At 41.4% G+C, this 18,222-nt stretch overlaps 1 protein-coding gene across 3 annotated transcripts; it reads right to left on the bottom strand.

The window, feature by feature from the left end:
* Positions 1–1,392: 1,392 nt before the first annotated feature.
* lg17h12orf56 (linkage group 17 C12orf56 homolog) lies at positions 1,393–16,874 on the bottom strand. Of its 3 annotated transcripts, XM_019346704.2 has the most exons (13): positions 16,270–16,874; positions 12,580–12,775; positions 12,360–12,375; positions 10,951–11,137; positions 10,662–10,817; positions 10,354–10,424; positions 9,492–9,636; positions 9,306–9,400; positions 8,572–8,661; positions 7,394–7,481; positions 7,247–7,321; positions 2,761–3,099; positions 1,393–2,637 (listed from the first exon to the last, which is right to left on the bottom strand). In XM_019346704.2, the coding sequence occupies exons 1-13, from the start codon at positions 16,756–16,758 to the stop codon at positions 2,611–2,613; spliced, it is 1,974 nt and encodes a 657-aa protein (XP_019202249.2). In that variant the 5' UTR covers positions 16,759–16,874; the 3' UTR covers positions 1,393–2,610. The 3 variants fall into 3 exon arrangements, with proteins under 3 accessions (XP_019202249.2, XP_019202248.2, XP_005463533.2); XM_019346703.2 differs by having other exon boundaries at positions 1,393–3,099; positions 10,951–11,134; XM_005463476.4 differs by having other exon boundaries at positions 1,393–3,099; positions 16,270–16,872.
* Between the last annotated feature and the right edge of the window lie 1,348 nt (positions 16,875–18,222).

Raw genomic sequence — 18,222 nt, 5'->3', positions numbered from 1 at the left:
AGAAGAGAAGATAAACAGAGACCAGAGTCCAGCTAGCTTAAACACCAATGCTAGCGACTCAAGCCAACCAGGCACATAAAAAGAAAAGTGTCAGTATGGCTCAAAGTCATGCGACACCAAAGGGGTTTGCAATACCTGATTCACTGCAATATGGACCTCTCAGCAAAGTGCAAGGATCTCCAAAACAGACTGAAACGTAACAACATTAGGATCTCAAAAGGAAGTGAAGGAAAGGATATGGTCAGATTTGTGAAAGAGCTACTTCAAGAATGATAGTGACATTTCTCAACGCAGCAATAAAAGATAAGATTATAGAGCAAGCATGGAGCCAGAGACAGGTCTTCTTCGATCAAGACTACACTCCCAATGTAGAAAAGAGGTTCACGAAATCATAAAACAACTAAAATAAAAGGAAAGTGCAGGGGAAATGTCTGTACCTGGCAGAAGTGAAAATTAAATTGGATACCACAGAGAAGACCTTTGCAACACTAACAGAGGCTGCTGAAGGAACTCGAAGTCAAAACGTGCTGCAGAGAAAGAGGGGCACTGAGCTGTCAACACATAGACAGTTAAACATGTTTATTAGACATAGTTGTTTAAATAAGGGAAGCATATCATAATATTGTACAGAGATTATGACTTATTTAAATTTTGTAAATTATAATGTAAGCAGAATCATTAACCCAATCAAGAGAAAAAAGCCTAAAGAAATTGCAGTGCTCTGTGGCCTTGATTCAAGAAACTCACCTACCTGAGATAGAGCATCTCAAAAAGGTCGTTTTGTCATGGTAACTGGAACAACAGGAGGCATAAAAATAATAGGAGATTTTAATTTGTACTCTGAATACTAACCTAGACATATTACTGGTAATAATAAAACCTCAGTCCAAAATGACCGATTAGGTATGATGACTGAACTGGAACTGGTGGATGTCTGGTGTCATTTTCATCCTAACAACAGAGATTTTACATTCATGTCCCAAATACATGGAAGGTACACAAGAATAGACGTTTCATGTCAAAAAACGACTTGTATAGGATAAAGCAGATGACAATTGAATCAATCATTGTTTTTGACCATAGCCCAGTTGTTATGAAAATGAATATAAGATCAAATGACATTTAAAGATAAAGTAAAAAGACTAGAGAGAGAACATAAACAATATACATTTAAAAAGCTAAAAGAAGCTATACAACAATTAGATCAGCTACTTCCATACAAATGGTAAATGGCCTGTATTTGTATAGCGCTTTACTTAGTCCTTATGGACCCCAAAGCACTTTACACTACATTCAGTCATCCACCCATTCACACACTGGTGATGGCAAGCTACATTGTAGCCACAGCTGCCCTGGGGCGCACTGACAGAGGCGAGGCTGCCGGACACTGGCACCACCGGGCCCTCTGACCACCACCAGTAGGCAACGGGTGAAGTGTCTTGCCCAAGGACACAACGACCGAGACTGTCAGAGCCGGGGCTCGAACCGGCAACCTTCTGATTACAAGACGAACTGCGTGGCTCAAGTGCCTCTTCTGCCCCTACCATACAAGGCAGAAGAGGGTCTCAGATATATTAATAAAAACTGTTATTGGCCTTTCAGCTCAGAAAAGCACAGTTCCTAAGATCAGAAATCCAGAATTGAAACTCAAACTAAAGAAATATTCAATACTTTTGTAAAATATTACAGACAGTTGTACAGGAGGAAGCACAAAAACCTCAGAAACAAAAAAATTAGAGTTCCTTAAATCCCTTAAATTGGCTAAACTGTCAAAGATGGAAGCAACTAAATTAGTAGTACCGATCACAGAAGCTGAAATAAAAGAGTCGATGCTAAATTTAAAAACAATAAATAAACCCCCAAATTATGCAAAGTATATAACTCTACACTAAACTCAGGAGAGCAGCCAAATTTATGGTTGGATGCAATTATTACAGTCATGCATAGGGAAGAAAAAGATCCTATGCATTGTACTAGCTATTGCCCAGTAAGACTAATATGTATGGACTAAAACATTTTAACATCTATTTTAGCCAAAAGAACCAAAATTATATAAAGAAGTTGAATTGAGGGGAGCTTTGTTTGTATTATTTTAAACTGAACGGTCCTATATCAGCGAATGTTGTCTTTCTGTGTTAAAAATAAAAAGAACGAAATAAAAAGTTAAACAGACGGTCCAAGAAGTTAACTTCTGGCTTCAGGAAATCAAAATGGCGATGGGCAGACAGCTTCAAACCATGGAGTCCCTCACAGTGGTTCCTTCACTATGTGCTTAGGAGAGCCAAGTAAAGAACTAAATACAAGTTGCATTTAAAACAGCTCAGGTTATTAGGAGTGCACATCATTTGAACAGTCTTTACAGGCCAAGCATATATCTCCATCTCTCTGTCTGCAGTAACAGTAAGATGTCTGTGATAAATAATAATCCAGAAACTTTCAGCAGATCATCCCGAGGACTCCAAATCCTGCTTCCTTCACTGAGGATGCCTGTGTAAAGTGAAGGTTAGGAGCACGCTGGTGTTCTGTCACCTGAGCAGCATAAGAGTTCGAATGTGCTCGACAAGTCTCAGAGTGGGTCGGCTTATAGGATAGTGAGGTGGCAGCTTCACTTCAGAGCCTGACGGCATCACAGAGTATCTGCAGGACGGAAACAGATCTGAGCAGTCAGATTTTGGAGCATTTACACATTTCTTCTTTATAATAAGAAGTTAACGTGAGCCCGTTTATACTTAGTGACTGTCGTGGCTGTCCTGAGCATACCTGAACTCCTCTCTGAAATGCGAGCGCAGATGCTGAGCCAGCTGGCTGTTGTACTGCAGACAGGCCAACAGAAGGTGGAGGCGCTGGAACAGCAGGACGGACTGAACAGGACTCGGGACTGAGCCTTGCAAGCCTGTCAGAATCAGCACCACCTGCTGGACCTGGTAACCAATGAAGGAGAGCTGCGGGGGCGGAGAGGGTCAGCGTTTGAGTTATTCTTATCATTCTGACAGAAACAGTTAAATCTGATGAGACCTTTACCAGGTGGGGATGAGGCTGCAGGACTCTGAGGATCCAACCGACAGACAGGAAGTTGTCAGCAGAGACACACCTGCTGGTCTGAAACACGTAGAGTTGAACAAAAACTGTGTTTGTTTCTTGTTGTGTGGATATTCAGAACTTTCTTGGACCATTGAATATGATAGCAAATAAATGTTTTAAAGCTATGCAATCTGTATACAGTGCTCAGCATAAATAAGTACAACCCCCTTAAAAAGTATGAATTTAACCAGTAGCTCAGTGAACTAATAAACAATTTCGAAAATTTTCACAAAGCTGAGTTTTATTGAACACTTGTTTAACGCCATAATATGAAATTAAGGTTAATAATATAACTTACATCACAAAATCTTCAGTTTTACTCAAATTGGTTGAAGCAAAAATGAATACACCCTGCAACAAAAACTACTACAACTACTATATGTATGACCACCATGATTTTCAAGGACAGCACCAAGTCTTCTAGGCATGGAATGAACAAGTTGGCGACATAGTGCAACATCTATCTTTTTCCATTCTTCTAGAATAACCAGTTTTAGAGCCTGGATGCTGAAAGGAGAGTGATGCTCAACTTGTCGCTTCAGAATTCCCCACAGGTGTTCGATTGGGTTCAGATCAGAAGACATACTTGGCCATTCAATCACCTTCACCCTGTTCTTCTTCAGAAATGCAACAGTAGCTTTAGATGTGCGTTTTGGATCATTGTCGTGTTGGAAAAGTGCATGACGACCAAGTGCACGGAGTTATTGCAGCATCTTCTCCTTTAGTATAGAGCAGTACATTGTTGAGTTCATGATACCATCAATGAAATGCAGCTCCCCAACACCAGCAGCACTCATGCAGACCCACATAAGGACACTGCCACCACCATGTTTTACTGTAGGCACCATGCATTTCTCTTTGAAATCCTCACCTTTACGACGCCATACAGTTTTGAAACTATTAGTTCCAAAAACAGTGATCTTTTTCTCATTACTCTAGAGCAGGGGTGGACAACCCTGGGCACGCATGCCACAGCTGGCACACAAAGGGTTAACTGATTTTTTGTAACGGTATAAACAGTGAAAGGTGGCGGATTGGCCAGATGCTGGCCAATGTGTAAAAATAAGTCAGTTGTTTGGTGGTGGCTATGGCGGAGCTCCCACAGAGGCCAGCAGGTGGATAGGGGAAAGGTGAGGCAGGAGGAGGAGAGACCCGAGGCGGCCGCCGGTCCGAGTGACAGGTGAACTGAACTTCAGGTAAGAAGTTATGACCTGCAGTCTATCTGGGTCAGATATAAACCAAGTTTAGGTGTAGTTTATTTTCGTTGTGCTGACTTTTCACCGTCAGTTACAATAACTCGTACTGTGTATTAGCTAGCATGATGGAGTTTCTATACAGCTGGGTGGGTGCTGTGATGTTACTGATAGTAAACTTTATTTTGTTCATAAGTTTAGTTATTAGAGTTGCCAACAGTCCCGTAAAAAACGGAATTGTCCTGTATTCAGAGAAAATATGCGTTTCGTATTGAGCCGAAAAGGAAAAAGTTTGTCCCGGACTTTAGCTACAATGAAAAAGACACACAGCTGGAGTTATTCTGTGTCTTTGCTGCACAGCTGCCTCTTCTTCTCTCATTCTCTCCCCCTCCCTCTCCTGTTGCTACTTTAATCATGAAACTGATCAATGATCAGCTGATCGGCTTTTCTCTCTTGTTTATCGCCCACTTTGCGCCAGAAAGGAAACCAGTGGATGTCGCGCTAAACAACAGCAGCACGTTTAAGCTTGATCAGCTGTTGATAGAATTTATTTAATATTAATTTCTAGTATCAGCTGATGTTTGCTGGAGCCACAGCTGTAAAGCTGCTGGTCATGATATTGGTTCGGATATCTGGGGAGAGGGAAACAAAGATGAAACCAGGAGATGTCCTTACTGAATCATCAGAGCTGAACAGGTGATGGAGAAACAGGTTTACCTTTTAGGTGACATGAATGAGTTGAAGGGAAGATATGAACTGTTTCTGAGGGACAAATAACACCAGGATCCTTTTCTACGTAGCTGACAGCTGGTAACTGTGCAGGGGCGGGTCTAGCAAAGTTTTGCCAGGGGGGCAGGGTAGGGCCTTAACAGGGGAAGGGGGGGACAAAGAAAAACTTTTCTTTCTTATTCTCATTTAAAATGTCTGGCTTTTATTAAATAATTTCCTGAATCTTACAACCAAAGTTTTTATCTGATGTAAAATGCATAGAAATCATACATATACCAACAAGACAGCGTACATCACTGTCACAACAGCGTTTGTTTTCATTCAAAGGCTTTATGGCTTTTCCTATAATACCTGGTGGGCCGGTCTCTGGTCAAAATGCCTGGGACGATTTTTTGTCCCAGTCCAGCCCTGGGCACGACATGCAGTGAATTAATCTGAGAAAGTGCATTAAAAAAAATAAATGGCCGGGCCAGCGGTGCACATTGCAAATTACCTCACATAGACACATTAGTTGTGCTGCCTCTTAATGACGGTATCTTAGCTAACAACCCCAACTATCAGATTCAACTTGTAATTGGCTAAAAATAACTTAGCCTACCGGTAAGAGGGACGTTGCTAGCTGGCAGTTTTTTCCGACACTTCAAATGCTTCAGGAGCTGTCCACTCAGCGCAGCATCAGCACCACGGAAATACATGGATACATCCGTAGACTCGAGACAGAATTCACAATGTGCTTTCGGGACCTTCAGGTGTGTAGACCAATGTTTTCTTTTCTGATCAAACCAGAAAGCTTTAATCAGCAGCTGATTTGTCTCGCATTAACTGGCTGAGTTAATGACAGTTCCTCTGCAGTGTGCGCCATATGGTGTCACGGGAAACGGTCACTCCAGTTTGGCGTTCTACTGCTTTAGCTAACTGCAGTGAACTTGCATGGCAATTTTCTTCAACCCTTCTCATCAGAAGATGCTCCTGTCGAGATGTTAACTTGCGTGGACAGCCTGGACGTCTCTGTAAGATGGTTGCGCTCCCATCTTTCTTAAACTTTTGGATCACTTTTGCTACAGTATTGTGACTGATATGTAAAGCTTTGCTGATCTTCTTGTAGCCCTCACCTTTCTCAGATTTTGTGACATTTCTCTTCCATGTGGAGCCATTGCTGACAGCATGAAATGAGAAGGGCTTTTCTTTGTTAAGTAATGCCCTTTTATAGTCACCTGTCTGCTGGACACCTCTTAAATGAATCATTATACTCACCTGTGGTTGAATGCCTGTTAATCCGAATTTTGTAGTCTTAAGTGGGGCTTTTCTCCTAAGACTATAATTGGGGTGTACTCATTTTTGTGACATGGGCTTGAATGAATTTCTTAGGAAAATCACTTTTTTCTGTATGGAAATTAACAAATCTTATTTGCAATGAATGGCCCACATTTGTGGGAGTATTTTGTAGTATAGCATGTCATAGAAAGAGTTGATTCTGAAAGGAAACTAAAGGTTTTCTGACAAATGTAGTGGGGTGTACTCATTTATGCTGAGCACTGTATAGCAGTTGAACTGTTGAGATAAGTCTTTATTGATTAAATATACTGTTTATTTATGGACTACTGTGTACACAAGAACAAGAATAACTTAATGTATTAAGCTAAACTGGCTGACACTTTCATATTATTCTTGTGATTTCTTATTGGTCCTGTTTATTTAATGCATGCCAGGTGACCCGTTTTGGGTTTAAAAAGGATGGCGAGCCAACGAAGGGCTGGGAGACACTGGACACTCAGATAAAAATCATGGACTTTCTCTCATCAGTGCGGACCAGTGTTTTTGAATTGGTGGTGTGTTATTGATGGGGAACATTATTGAACTTGAGAATCTGTAATGCTAAGCTACAGGACTATTTAGTTGTCTTTGTGCACTTTAAACCGGGCACCACTGCAGCAGGAGTAATTTTTTTTTTCCTTTTCTTTCCTTGTTATTTTTCCTTGGTTTTGTTTAAAAACATTGTACCTGCAACAGCGTTCTGTGTTGTGTGTATTTATTGATTACTGACCATCAGCTCCAGTAGCCATTCTTAAATCTTCTGATTAATAATATTCCACCTAATACCTGATGTGTATTAATTCATTAGCGCTTCATCTGTGTTACAATTGTTTAGTTTTTATAATTCCCAGGAGAGCCTGAGGTGTTGCATAAACACATTTTACTCACAGCTGAGAAGCGCCCCCTGTTGTACGCTTTATCAAACTCACCACGTGGCCTACGAGCAGCAGTTCGAAGAGCAGAGAGGCGGCGGTGTCCAGATACTCAGCGAGTAAGGCCTGAAGCTGTAAGAAGCACAAGGTTTAATGCATCGAAGGCACATGAAAGACACTTGATGTGAGCAGAGAGCAGCTAACCTCTGAGTCCATCAGAGATCCTCCGCTGTGAGTTTGTGGCTGAGGGTCACATATTAAGGCAAGCAGCATTCGGGAGGCCAGAGCACCTCTGCAGGGAGACAGCAGTTAATGCAGAAAGGGGAAGGTGTGCTAACATCTGGAAATGAGCTTGATAACTTTTCTCCGGGTTTCACCAGACTACAACAAAGCAGCTCCAGCTGCAACCAAAGAAATGATAGAAAATTTCACATTTATTTTCTCACTTTTTATTTACTATTGTTAATAGATAAACCTCACAAACACACTGGGGATGTATTCATTCTTGTACTGTTTTCTCCTGTTTATTTCAGGTAGGGAGTTAGGTGTAGCACGTGTCTTTTGTTTGGTTTTTGTTTTACATAGGGTTTTAGATAGCACCTCCTCTCCTGACTTAGCTTGTTTTGTTTGTTATTTGGAACTTCGTTCACCCCAGAGCTTAGTTTTCAGTGTAGACAATAAACCACCTTTCACTTAAGAAATGGTTTTTCTGTGTATGGTTTTGGGGACCAGGGCGGGGTCACTTCCTTTTTAACCCTTATGCTGTACCCCTAGACTGGGGCGTAACATAAGTAAAGACATTAAACTTCTCTGGATCTCAGACTGAATTCAGTTTTTTCCATCACACTGGCGTCATTATCCATCTATCATTCAAGCCTGTATGATTCAGATTTATATCAGTTTTTACAAGAATGTAATAATTCACAAAGATACCAGTCTTCTTTTGTAACCACATCCTCTTTAAAAAGGCAGAAATCCTAAACTTCAGCAGTACGGGGAATCTCATATCTCAGCATTTTAACTTTTCCTCAGATACTTTGGTTTCTGCACTGCCTCCAATGACTCGGACAATTTACTCCTGATCTCTTCCCATTTAACTTAATGTGTCCAGTATTCATTTCATTTTGATCCTAAGCCCCTGGAGTAGTTCTATAGTACAGTTCGTCACAGTGTATCATCACAGTGTGAGTTAGTGTATTGACTTCCTTAGATGTGGATCCCTCACTTGTAGATACATAGAAAATCTCTGTATTCCAGTCTAAGATCATTTGAGGCTTTTGCGGGAGCTGCCAACACACATTTCAACATACCTGAAATGAGGACTGTTTTACGAAAGGAACAAACACACACATACACTGTGTTCTGTTTACATTTCTGTTTACTTTTTGGCAGAGAGCAGGCTGAGTCTGGCAGCTTCGACCTCCGTCTCTCTGAACATGATGGCGAGCGTGTCAACGATCAGAGAGCTCAGTCTGAAACACAAACAGCAGAGCTTCAGTCACATGCTCGTCATCATCATCATAGCAACACACAGCAAGGAAGATATGACCTGCAGTTAGTTATTATATTGTTACTATAAATATTATCACATATGCAGATAGATTCTTTTCAGTGTTTTAGGTAATATCGTGGTCTTCATCCACTCACCCTGGATTTGTGTTTCTGAACAAACTGAATCCTGTGAATATTTTTGTTGGTATAACCGCACGCAACAATAACAGGACCTGTCCTCTCTGTCCTCAGTACTGATAATTGCGAACATCAGTGGGACTATAATGTAAACTTCAGCTCTTTACATGTTCTTTATTTATGAATGAGGAGGTGAAACTGCTTCAGGCTCAACAGGAGGAGGCAGAGAGAGGAAACCTGCCAGTGAGCATGTTAGGTTCACAGTGTGTTATGCTGTTAATGCAAACTAAGTTTAAGTTACCTTGTTTAAAGAAAACATCTCAGGCTTCAAAAATCTGAAGTTTTCACTAAACCCACTTTCTGGAAACAGCTGTGAAATAATGCACATCATCTCTGTAATCCCCACATTGAATAAAGTCAGAGGAACACCTTAATGAATCTGAAATCTCGCCTCTGTGGAGCTATGAACACCTGCTAAGGGGCTTACAGGAGCTGATCTGCTGTGTAGAGTCCACCGAGGCTCTGGCGGCTGTGAAGACATCCCTCCAGAGTGCAGAGCAGGAAAGTACACACCTCACTGGACTGGAAAACAGAAAATGAGTCGTTCACTGCAACTCACAGGCACGTTCTGTACGTCAAACACACAGTGCCGAGTAGGTTTTATAAACCTTACCCTCCAGAAGAGCCGGCGCAGCGTAACGCTGCGGTGCGCGGCGGTCCTCAGCTCCTGCAGCAGCAGGTACATACTCTCCACGCTGATCCCGTCCTGCAGGAGCTCGGAGCTCAGCTGGCCAAACAGGTGAGCCGTCCGCTCCCAGCTTAAATATAACATCATCATTAACACCGACGTTTGAGCCTGTTAGCAATAACAAGTTTAAATGAGCCTAAATTTGTCACAGCCCACTGTGATGAACCTTCAGGGCTCAGATGAGGTTTCTCAGAGTAGGTCGAAATCTCTGGAAATGTTTTTATATAAATGTTTATATTGGAATATGAGCGCTACAGCTCAGCACAGCCAAGATAAAATAATATTTCAGTTCATTAAAACATTTCACATTTCATGGTCTCATTATTTAAGCTCCACTCAAATGTAAACTAAACAAATGTACATGTTTGCAAGTATTAAATGTGCAGTGAAACATCTGGAGCTGCAGTTCTTCTGAATGTGAACTTCTGCATGATTATGGGTGGCTGATGCAGGCGGCTGTAGCTGTCAGCTGTCTGACAGGCTTCACCTCAGCTAACTGCAGTCACTGAGCTGGAGCTTTGTGGAGAGCTACCATACTGTAATCTACAGCTACTCCAGGACGCCTCGGCTTCAGCCTCAGTGAGTATCCGCAGCACTAATCAGTAGAGTGGAGTTTAAAACCAGTGGGTGCCGTCACAGCTATGTCCAGTATATTCTATGAGTGAATGATTCTCCAGAGTTTCTGTTTCCACAGTAACTGACTTACTACTAACTGACCTGTGACCTTTATTCTGACTGGACAAGCAGGAAGTTGTGTGTCTGCAGTCTGCACTGAACAGTTTATTACCTGATGGCAGGAGCAGACAATGAAGCGCAGTTCCTCCTTCTGTAGAGCGGATCTAACAAAAGGGTGGACCTCTGAACACACACACACACACACTCATTAACACACCTCAGGAATCTGAGGGAGTACACCATCAGACACATCCCGGCACACGGGACACGCTCTGTTTAACCTGCACACTGTGACATTTAGTTATCTACTCCAAAAATCTACAGGGCACCTTAAAGCTCCACTTTCATCTAAATAACCACAACACTTCTAAAGCTAACATTCAATGTGTTAAATATTCTTCATAGACAGTCTTCACTCACAATACTGAAGCTGTTCCACAAGCTCTGCAGGTGGAGGTAAAGTCTGGACGTCTCTGAGACGGCATACAGGTGGAGCTCCGCCTCCCGCTCCTCCTCACTGTCCACGCAGCCTCGTCTCAGCAGGCGCGACAGGACCGAACCGATCCTCCATTGTAACTGCAACAGCACAGCGGCGGGGTCATAACAATAAACAGAGCTCGACCAAATTTACAGAGACGTGTGACCCTTGTGTAAGTTAATTCAAATTAAATTTGAGTAGATCTTCATCGGAACAACCGCACGTTTATACCTGACCACTCTCGAGGCTCTTCAGGCTTTTCTCTGAGAGCGATGGCGATGAGGCAGGTGAGACTGAGGGGGAGTGAAAGGGGGGAGGCTGCGGGACTCTTATGAGGCCGAGAGTCTCTGGGTTCGGGCACGAGGCTGAGCGGGTGTGCTTTAACACTGGGGGGAGCTCCTCCTTCCTCCATTGGCTGCTGGAGAGAAGAAACAGCGCACACATCAGGTTCATGGTTTCTGTGAAGTGTCTGCATCATCAACTGTGTGAGTTTCATGTTGTATTCCATCTGAAGTTAAAACAATTAAAAACACCTTCCTGATCAGTTAATGGTCTCGGTTGCTAGTTTGAGGTCTACCTGAACACAACACAAGGTTCATGTAGTAAATTAGCGTCACATTAGACGCATAAGCCTCTAAAATATGCTTTGCTTTGGGATAATTCCCTCTGCAGGCCTCATGGTCTCAGAACTTCATTTATTTGTTAATTTATTGTTTTTCTGCACAAATGTTGCAGCTTAAAAACAGAAAGAGCTCTCAGGTAGATTCACACAGTCATGATATTCGTGCTCCTCAGACTTCATGCTGTCAGCTCATCCTTAGGTTCAACTTTACAAGCAGTCTAAGGTTTGGCAGTGAAAGAAAAGTGTGTACGTTTAATGACCTCCCGGGGGTGAGCACAGCTGAGCAGCAGGGAACATTAGCGTGACACAGCTTTTACATTTTATGCTGTTTGCGTCTGTTTTACAGCACTTCATCGTTACCAGGCAACAGTTCGATGACAGTAAATCTGTTCCTTCCTCCCTCCATCTCCTGCCTCATTCACAGAAGAACTCAGGAGGATCGGAACCCCGCATGCAACCAAGTAAAATTGCAAACTGTCCAGCAGCGAACCAGCAGGTTCTCTTGCTGTGTGAATTTATAAAAATGTGTTTGGAAAGCACATCTCTACATTTCAATCATCAGTGGGCACATTCTGCTGAAAGAGGATAAATTATGGACCAGCAGTACCAGGTGGGTGTTACCTGCTGCCTGGTGTGTGGATGAAGCACTGCAGGTGTGATATTGAGGAGCAACACTGGAGTCACTCTGTGAACATGTTAATGAGCAGCAGGTAAACTAGTCCCTGGAGTAAATAAGTCATGAGCTACCTGAGACACTGAGGTGGTCATTACATACTCAGGTAAAGTGGCTCAGCTGTTAACACGTTCACAACAGACAACCACATTACAGTGTTGAAGTCCCCACACATAAACTTTCACTGTCCGCCCCACTCTTGCACACTCTGCAGCTTCTAAAATTATTATAACCAAATTCAACGCTGGTGTTACATAATGTGTTTGCAGGGAGGACTTAAAACCCTTCATGTGTGAGCATCCTAAAATAAAACATGCTTCTGAAGTGTATCTGTGTTTTACTCACCTCTCTGTGGAAAATTCTGTGGAGGAAATGGACACACAGGATGGTTAGAGTTACAGATAAAGAAACAAGACGACACATAAACCTCACTGGTGTCTTTCCAAAGGATCAGATCTCTGAAGAGACCATTCCACACGTCTCTGACGCATTTTACAAAAAGCATAAACTTCAGTCTGATAGCATTGCGTAGCATCATTAAAATCACATAAACTGTCTCAGTTACCTTGTAATGTGCTTGTTATTTCAGGACAGTGGCTGTTTCTGCGAGAGGGCGGGGCTGCAGGAGGAAGCCCCTCTTTCTTGTCTCTCTTTAACCAATTGCGTTGCTTCGCTGCAGGTTTTTCGGTGACGTAGACGATCCGTATGTGCTGGCAGCGTTTCTGATGCTTCCCACTGAGGAAATCTGGGAGGTCGTTCACCTGTAAAAAACACAATGCTGTAAAGATTATAACATGTGACAATATGAGGGAGCAGAATCAGAAATAAGACAAAACCAAGCGGTGCAGAAACGAGTCGACAGAAAACTGACATTAGCTCATCGATTCTGATGATTGAATATTTTTCAAGCAAATTTTGGTTTTGTAGAAACTATTAATCAAACTATTAATAAAAAGATGAATCTGTACATTATGATGAGTTTCAGTCCTTGAAATAAAATCGGATATTTACAGAATAACAAGATTAAATAAAGATAATGTTTATATTTTGCGCCATATACAACATTTGAACATACATACTGTGCATTTATAGAATACCCACTATAAGTGGGTCTTCTCACATCTTTCATGGATATTGATCATCTGCTGTAGACTGATTTTGAATCTGTGTGTAATAAAAGGATGCAGGATAATCCCACACTGCTTCAGTAATCCTGAGGTCCGGGCACTGGGGGGGCCAATCCATGACTGATATCACTCCACTGTGTTTTTTTCCCTCCTGACAACATCTCATCGTTCCCTCAGATCTGGTTCAACAATTTTCAGTCCAGTTCTTGTGTAATTTTAATACGTCAACCTTTTCTCTGTTTCACTTCCTTAAAAACAGCTTCTTGACAGCTGCTCTTCCACTGAGACCATTTCTGATGAGGCTTCAGTGATCAGCTGCTGATCAGCTGAAGGTCCAGGTCCTCCTCTCACATCTTTCATGGACATTGATCATCTGCTTAAGATAGATTTTAAATCTAAGTTTTCAGCTAACAGATCTTTTTGAATAATGTTGTTGGTGTAAAAATATTATTTTGTGCCTGTGAAACTGTGTCATCTTTGACAACTAAATGACAGAAAGAATGGTCGTGTTTTTTTATGACACACTGCTGTTGTCAAAAAATAGTAAACTGGTTCTTTGCTAATATTCTGTTATGTGTGGAGACAACACTGGTTCATCTAAGTTAAGATCCTTTTTATGCTTGGATGATAGTTACTTTGAAAGCCTGGAGAAGTATTGCTAAAGAGCACTTAAAAAAAACAGCAGAAACATCTATAAAATACAAAGAAATCAATAGTGGGTCAAAACTTCTGGATTGTATTTTGTCAGATTTTATTTTATTGAGTGACTCTAATTTATTTAACTGCTTTTTAAATGTTGCATTGAATATGTTGGCGGCTGCTTTGTCACGGGAACTTGAATAAAGCACGTCTCATCTTCTGAGCAGCTTTAATTTTGCGTTTGCCAAAGATCGCGTTACAGAAGACCTGATTTCTGTTTGTTACAGTGAGCAGGTTCGAGTCCCAGTAAGTTTCCATCCCTTCATTGGGAGCGACACGCTTCATGTGCATCATTATTTATTCACTCAGACGGCTCCCGGTGCTCTGAGGATCCTCCACAAAGTGGCTAAAGGGTGGTGCTGAGGCCATGGAGAGGCCAGCACAGGTCATCAGGTGGTAATCTTAGAGTTAATGCAGACGGGATTAACTCTGTTAGGGCCGAGTTAAACCTCTGACATAACGAGATGAAGTTAGAGGCTCAGCGCGACTTTTGCTGCATGTTATGCAGCTCTGTATTATGCGGCACTGGAACTATTTTAAGCTTTTAAAGTTTAATTAAAATCTGAGGATAACGGCTTCCTCATTAACAGTTTCTCTGTGCTGTTTCTGCTGCTCTTTGGCAGGTTGATATACATGTACATACCAACATTACTGACAGCTGTTAATCATACCCGAGTCCTGCTCCATGATTGGTTTCCAGGCTTCCTGCAACTCAGGTGCTCTGAGGTTCAGTGCAGCTCAGTATGCACAGACATGAAATATGCAAACCAGAGCAGGTGTTACGCTCTTGTTCTCGCCATCAGCAGTAAAGGTGAGAAGTGAAACCTATAAATCGAACTAACTCATGTGTAATCTGAAGAGTTTAACAGGATTAATCAGCAGAAGCCGGTTAGTCAGTGAACGCACCGTGTGACATGCATGTAATTTAACGTGCTTTAGTCGTGATTTGGCTGTCACTGAAGGTTATGTCAGTTAAGTCTCCAAAAACCTAAACTTATTCAGTTTACTGTCAAATTAGACAGAAAAAAATTGAGCTTTAACATATTCTGCTAAAGATCCACTAATTACCTCATTGGGTTCAGCTTTAAAGATGTCACAAGTCAAAAATAATAGAAACCTATGGGGTCCTAATTATAAACTGCAAACTTCATCCATATCTATCTCTAAATGTTCTTAAAAAGTCTGGAGCTTGGTTTTAAACCTAAACGTGAAGAGTTAAGTGTCAATATGAAGTTTAGATTTAAAGTCTGACAGTTAATTCTCATCTTAAAAAAGCTAGACGAAAGGCCATTTAAATGTGTGTGATGCTTCTTCAGCTCTAGCTCTCAGATAAACTTCACTGCAGGAATATCAACCAAAGTGCAAACAGGTCACAACCCTTCGGACTTTGTTTTGCTGTCTTCTCTGGTTTGTTCACAGTTCAGGTTTCAAAGGTAACTGAGATTTTCCTTGACTCATCATCCACTCTGTGATGTCAGTCTGGAGATTATTTCGTCTTGATGCATTCTCAATCATCCAGGTAAGTAAATCTCCAAAGGTTGATTCTGTTCATCTGGACGTAGCGTTTTCAGTGGGAGAAATGTTTCGCCACTCATCCAAGTGACTTCTTCAGTTGACTGAAGAAGTCACTTGGATGAGTAGAATCAACCATTGGAGATCTGGAATTTATTCTTAAAAGATAAACAGATATTTCCTCCTACAGCCACTTCAAAATGTAGGCCTTGCCTTGGCCTCTTTCACCTGATGTGGCTCTTCATGTGCTACAAGTTGCAGTTTTGACACAAATCCCCCCTGAACACAGCCTGTATCCTACCATCCACAACTCCCACAGAGACTCATTACAACACAGCCTCCAAATGCAATGTTAGGGTTTAACTATTAAAGTTTTCGAGCATTTACTGAACAAACGTGACATGAACACTGCACAGTATGCTTATTTTCTCGATTAATTGATAAATAATTGGTCTACACAACAATATCCATCATAGACATTAAAACAGTCACGTCATCATTTAAGATAAAAAATACTGGAAATCAGTGCTTTAACTCTGTACTGTTTCTTTTAAAATTTTACTTTTATTTACCTTAAAAATAACTTACCTTAAATGCCAATTTAATAGAAAATCCATTAAATATGGTAGAATGTTTTTCTGTTGATTTTATATCAATAACTTTTTTATCATTTATTGAACAAACTCGACGTCTTAAGTCCTCACAGTATTTACACTTATTTTCTCCAATATAAACTATCTATTGGCAAAATACTATTTTTTTCAAAACATCGTATCTTATTTTATTAAAAACAGGGGTAATAATATGTAATGTTCAGATTTTTTGTTTGTTTTTTCGTTTAAAAAAATAGCTTTTGATTGATGCAGTAGAAACAAAAATAAATACTTTTTAAAACCACTTTTTCTGTTCAAACTCACCAGCTCGATGTAACGCACGCGCCTGAAGCTTACGGCCGCCGTGAGAGAGCGCGGCGGGTACTCGGTGAGGTACACGCACTCGTCGCTGAGCACCACGTGCATGTACACCTTGTTGATGGACTCAGACAGCACCACGCACGGCTCGTAAGCCCGGATCCGTTCGTACACCCTCCGCTCCAGCTTCCGCTGCAGGAACGAGTCCAGCCGCGCGTTCCGCCGGTACAGCAACGACCCGGAGCCGCTGTGGGCCATGACGGGACCGCTCCGTAGAGTCGCCGGTAACACCTCTGAGATTTCAACCGCCGCTTTGTCGCGAGGTAGGTGCTCCCCGACCCCGCTCCATCCGGTAAGTTTGAAAAGTCGAGTTAAGGTGAACACACGCCGCCGGTTCTGTCCCGGCTCTGGACAGTGAGCTGTAGGTAAAGCGCCAATGACTCGAGCCGTCAGTGCGTCTGCTCTCTGATTGGTCAGCGAAGAGGAGCGGAACATTGCTGATTGGCCAGACGCAGTAATTATGTAGTAATTACTGTTCTTAAATAATATATATCATGAATAAATAAATGTGTCTTTTTACTTTAGTTTCTATTAGTAGTAGTAGTTCTTGTATATATATGTGTGTGTGTGTGTGTGTGTGTGTGTGTGTGTGTGTGTTTTACTGAGTGGTTTTAATTTCCCTCTTTTTTAAAATGTTTTATACAAATAATGGTTTAATATGGAATTAAACTTCATTTGATATTTAACTTTAGTTATTAATTAAATGATTCTGTTTATTCACCATATTTTGGGGGAATATTTTGTTAATTTCTTACATTTTATTTGCTTAAAATAGGTTAGATTTCAGGTTGCAGTATTATGAATTTCTTGTTATGGATATTACCCTTTAAATTAGATTGTTGTAATTTAATAGTGTTATAAAATCATATACTCTGCGTTAAACCTTTTGAATGATAATAAAATATGTTTGCTTTTAATTTCGATGTTGTTGCACTTTCTGACTCTTACCACTAAGGGACGGCAGACTGCAGATTATCACAGTTTCTTCCTGTGTCCCCACGGTTCAGTAAAGAATAAGTCATTGTGCTGCTGCTCAGGGACAGATTGCGTTTGTGTGAAGCATGAAAAATGCTGAAAATGTGGCATTGTCTCCTTCATCCTCCTTGTCCTCCTCATCTTCCTCAGGGTGACCCTTTCACACGCACAGGCGGTTTGAAGGGAGGTTTTGTAACGGGATGAAAATATTAACGGAGGACCACACACACACACACACACACACACACACAGCATGAAGGTTGTTGTTCTTGCAGTGTTCAGAGTCAATCTTTTTCACTCAAAGAGGTTTGGTAAAGATTCAAATTCATCTTAATCTGCTGTTTGATTTTGTCTTAAAAAAAATTCTAAATGTTGTGTTTTCAACATCCTCAACTCTGAATAGACACCAAAACAGTGAATGTTTATAAAGACTAAATCATAAAAATGATGCCCTTTCTCCTGTTGGGTTACAGCTGTCACTGCTTGCAGTTTTAGTTCACTGGTCCTTGTCAGCCAGGCAGCACTGTACTCCTTTATCACCATCAGCACCATCTTTCTCACCATCACTGTGTCTGTGTGCAGCTGCAAAGAGCAGCGGTGGGCTGACCGGGCACACTACTGTCTTTGTTCTGCAGAAGAAGAAGTAAACACTTTGCCAGCAGACAGAGGGAGAATATAGACTCATGACACACACAAACACACACACACTGGATTTGGTTGGTTATGACCTTTGTGGCATTTTGAAGGTATCAAGGATTGTAACATCTAGTCTTTTTACTGAATCAAAAGGAGATGCTGGAGTTTCATGAGTTTGTGTTTGTCCTTTAAATTCAGTCTTGCTTAATACACAATATTCAAATTACTGTCACCTTACAGTAATCCTGATACTTGTACTTGATGTGTTCAGTGTAGTTATTTGCACTC

Source organism: Oreochromis niloticus, linkage group LG17 (genome assembly GCF_001858045.2).
Source record: "Oreochromis niloticus isolate F11D_XX linkage group LG17, O_niloticus_UMD_NMBU, whole genome shotgun sequence".
Classification (NCBI taxonomy): domain Eukaryota; kingdom Metazoa; phylum Chordata; class Actinopteri; order Cichliformes; family Cichlidae; genus Oreochromis; species Oreochromis niloticus.
This window is presented reverse-complemented; position numbering and strand designations above follow the sequence as displayed.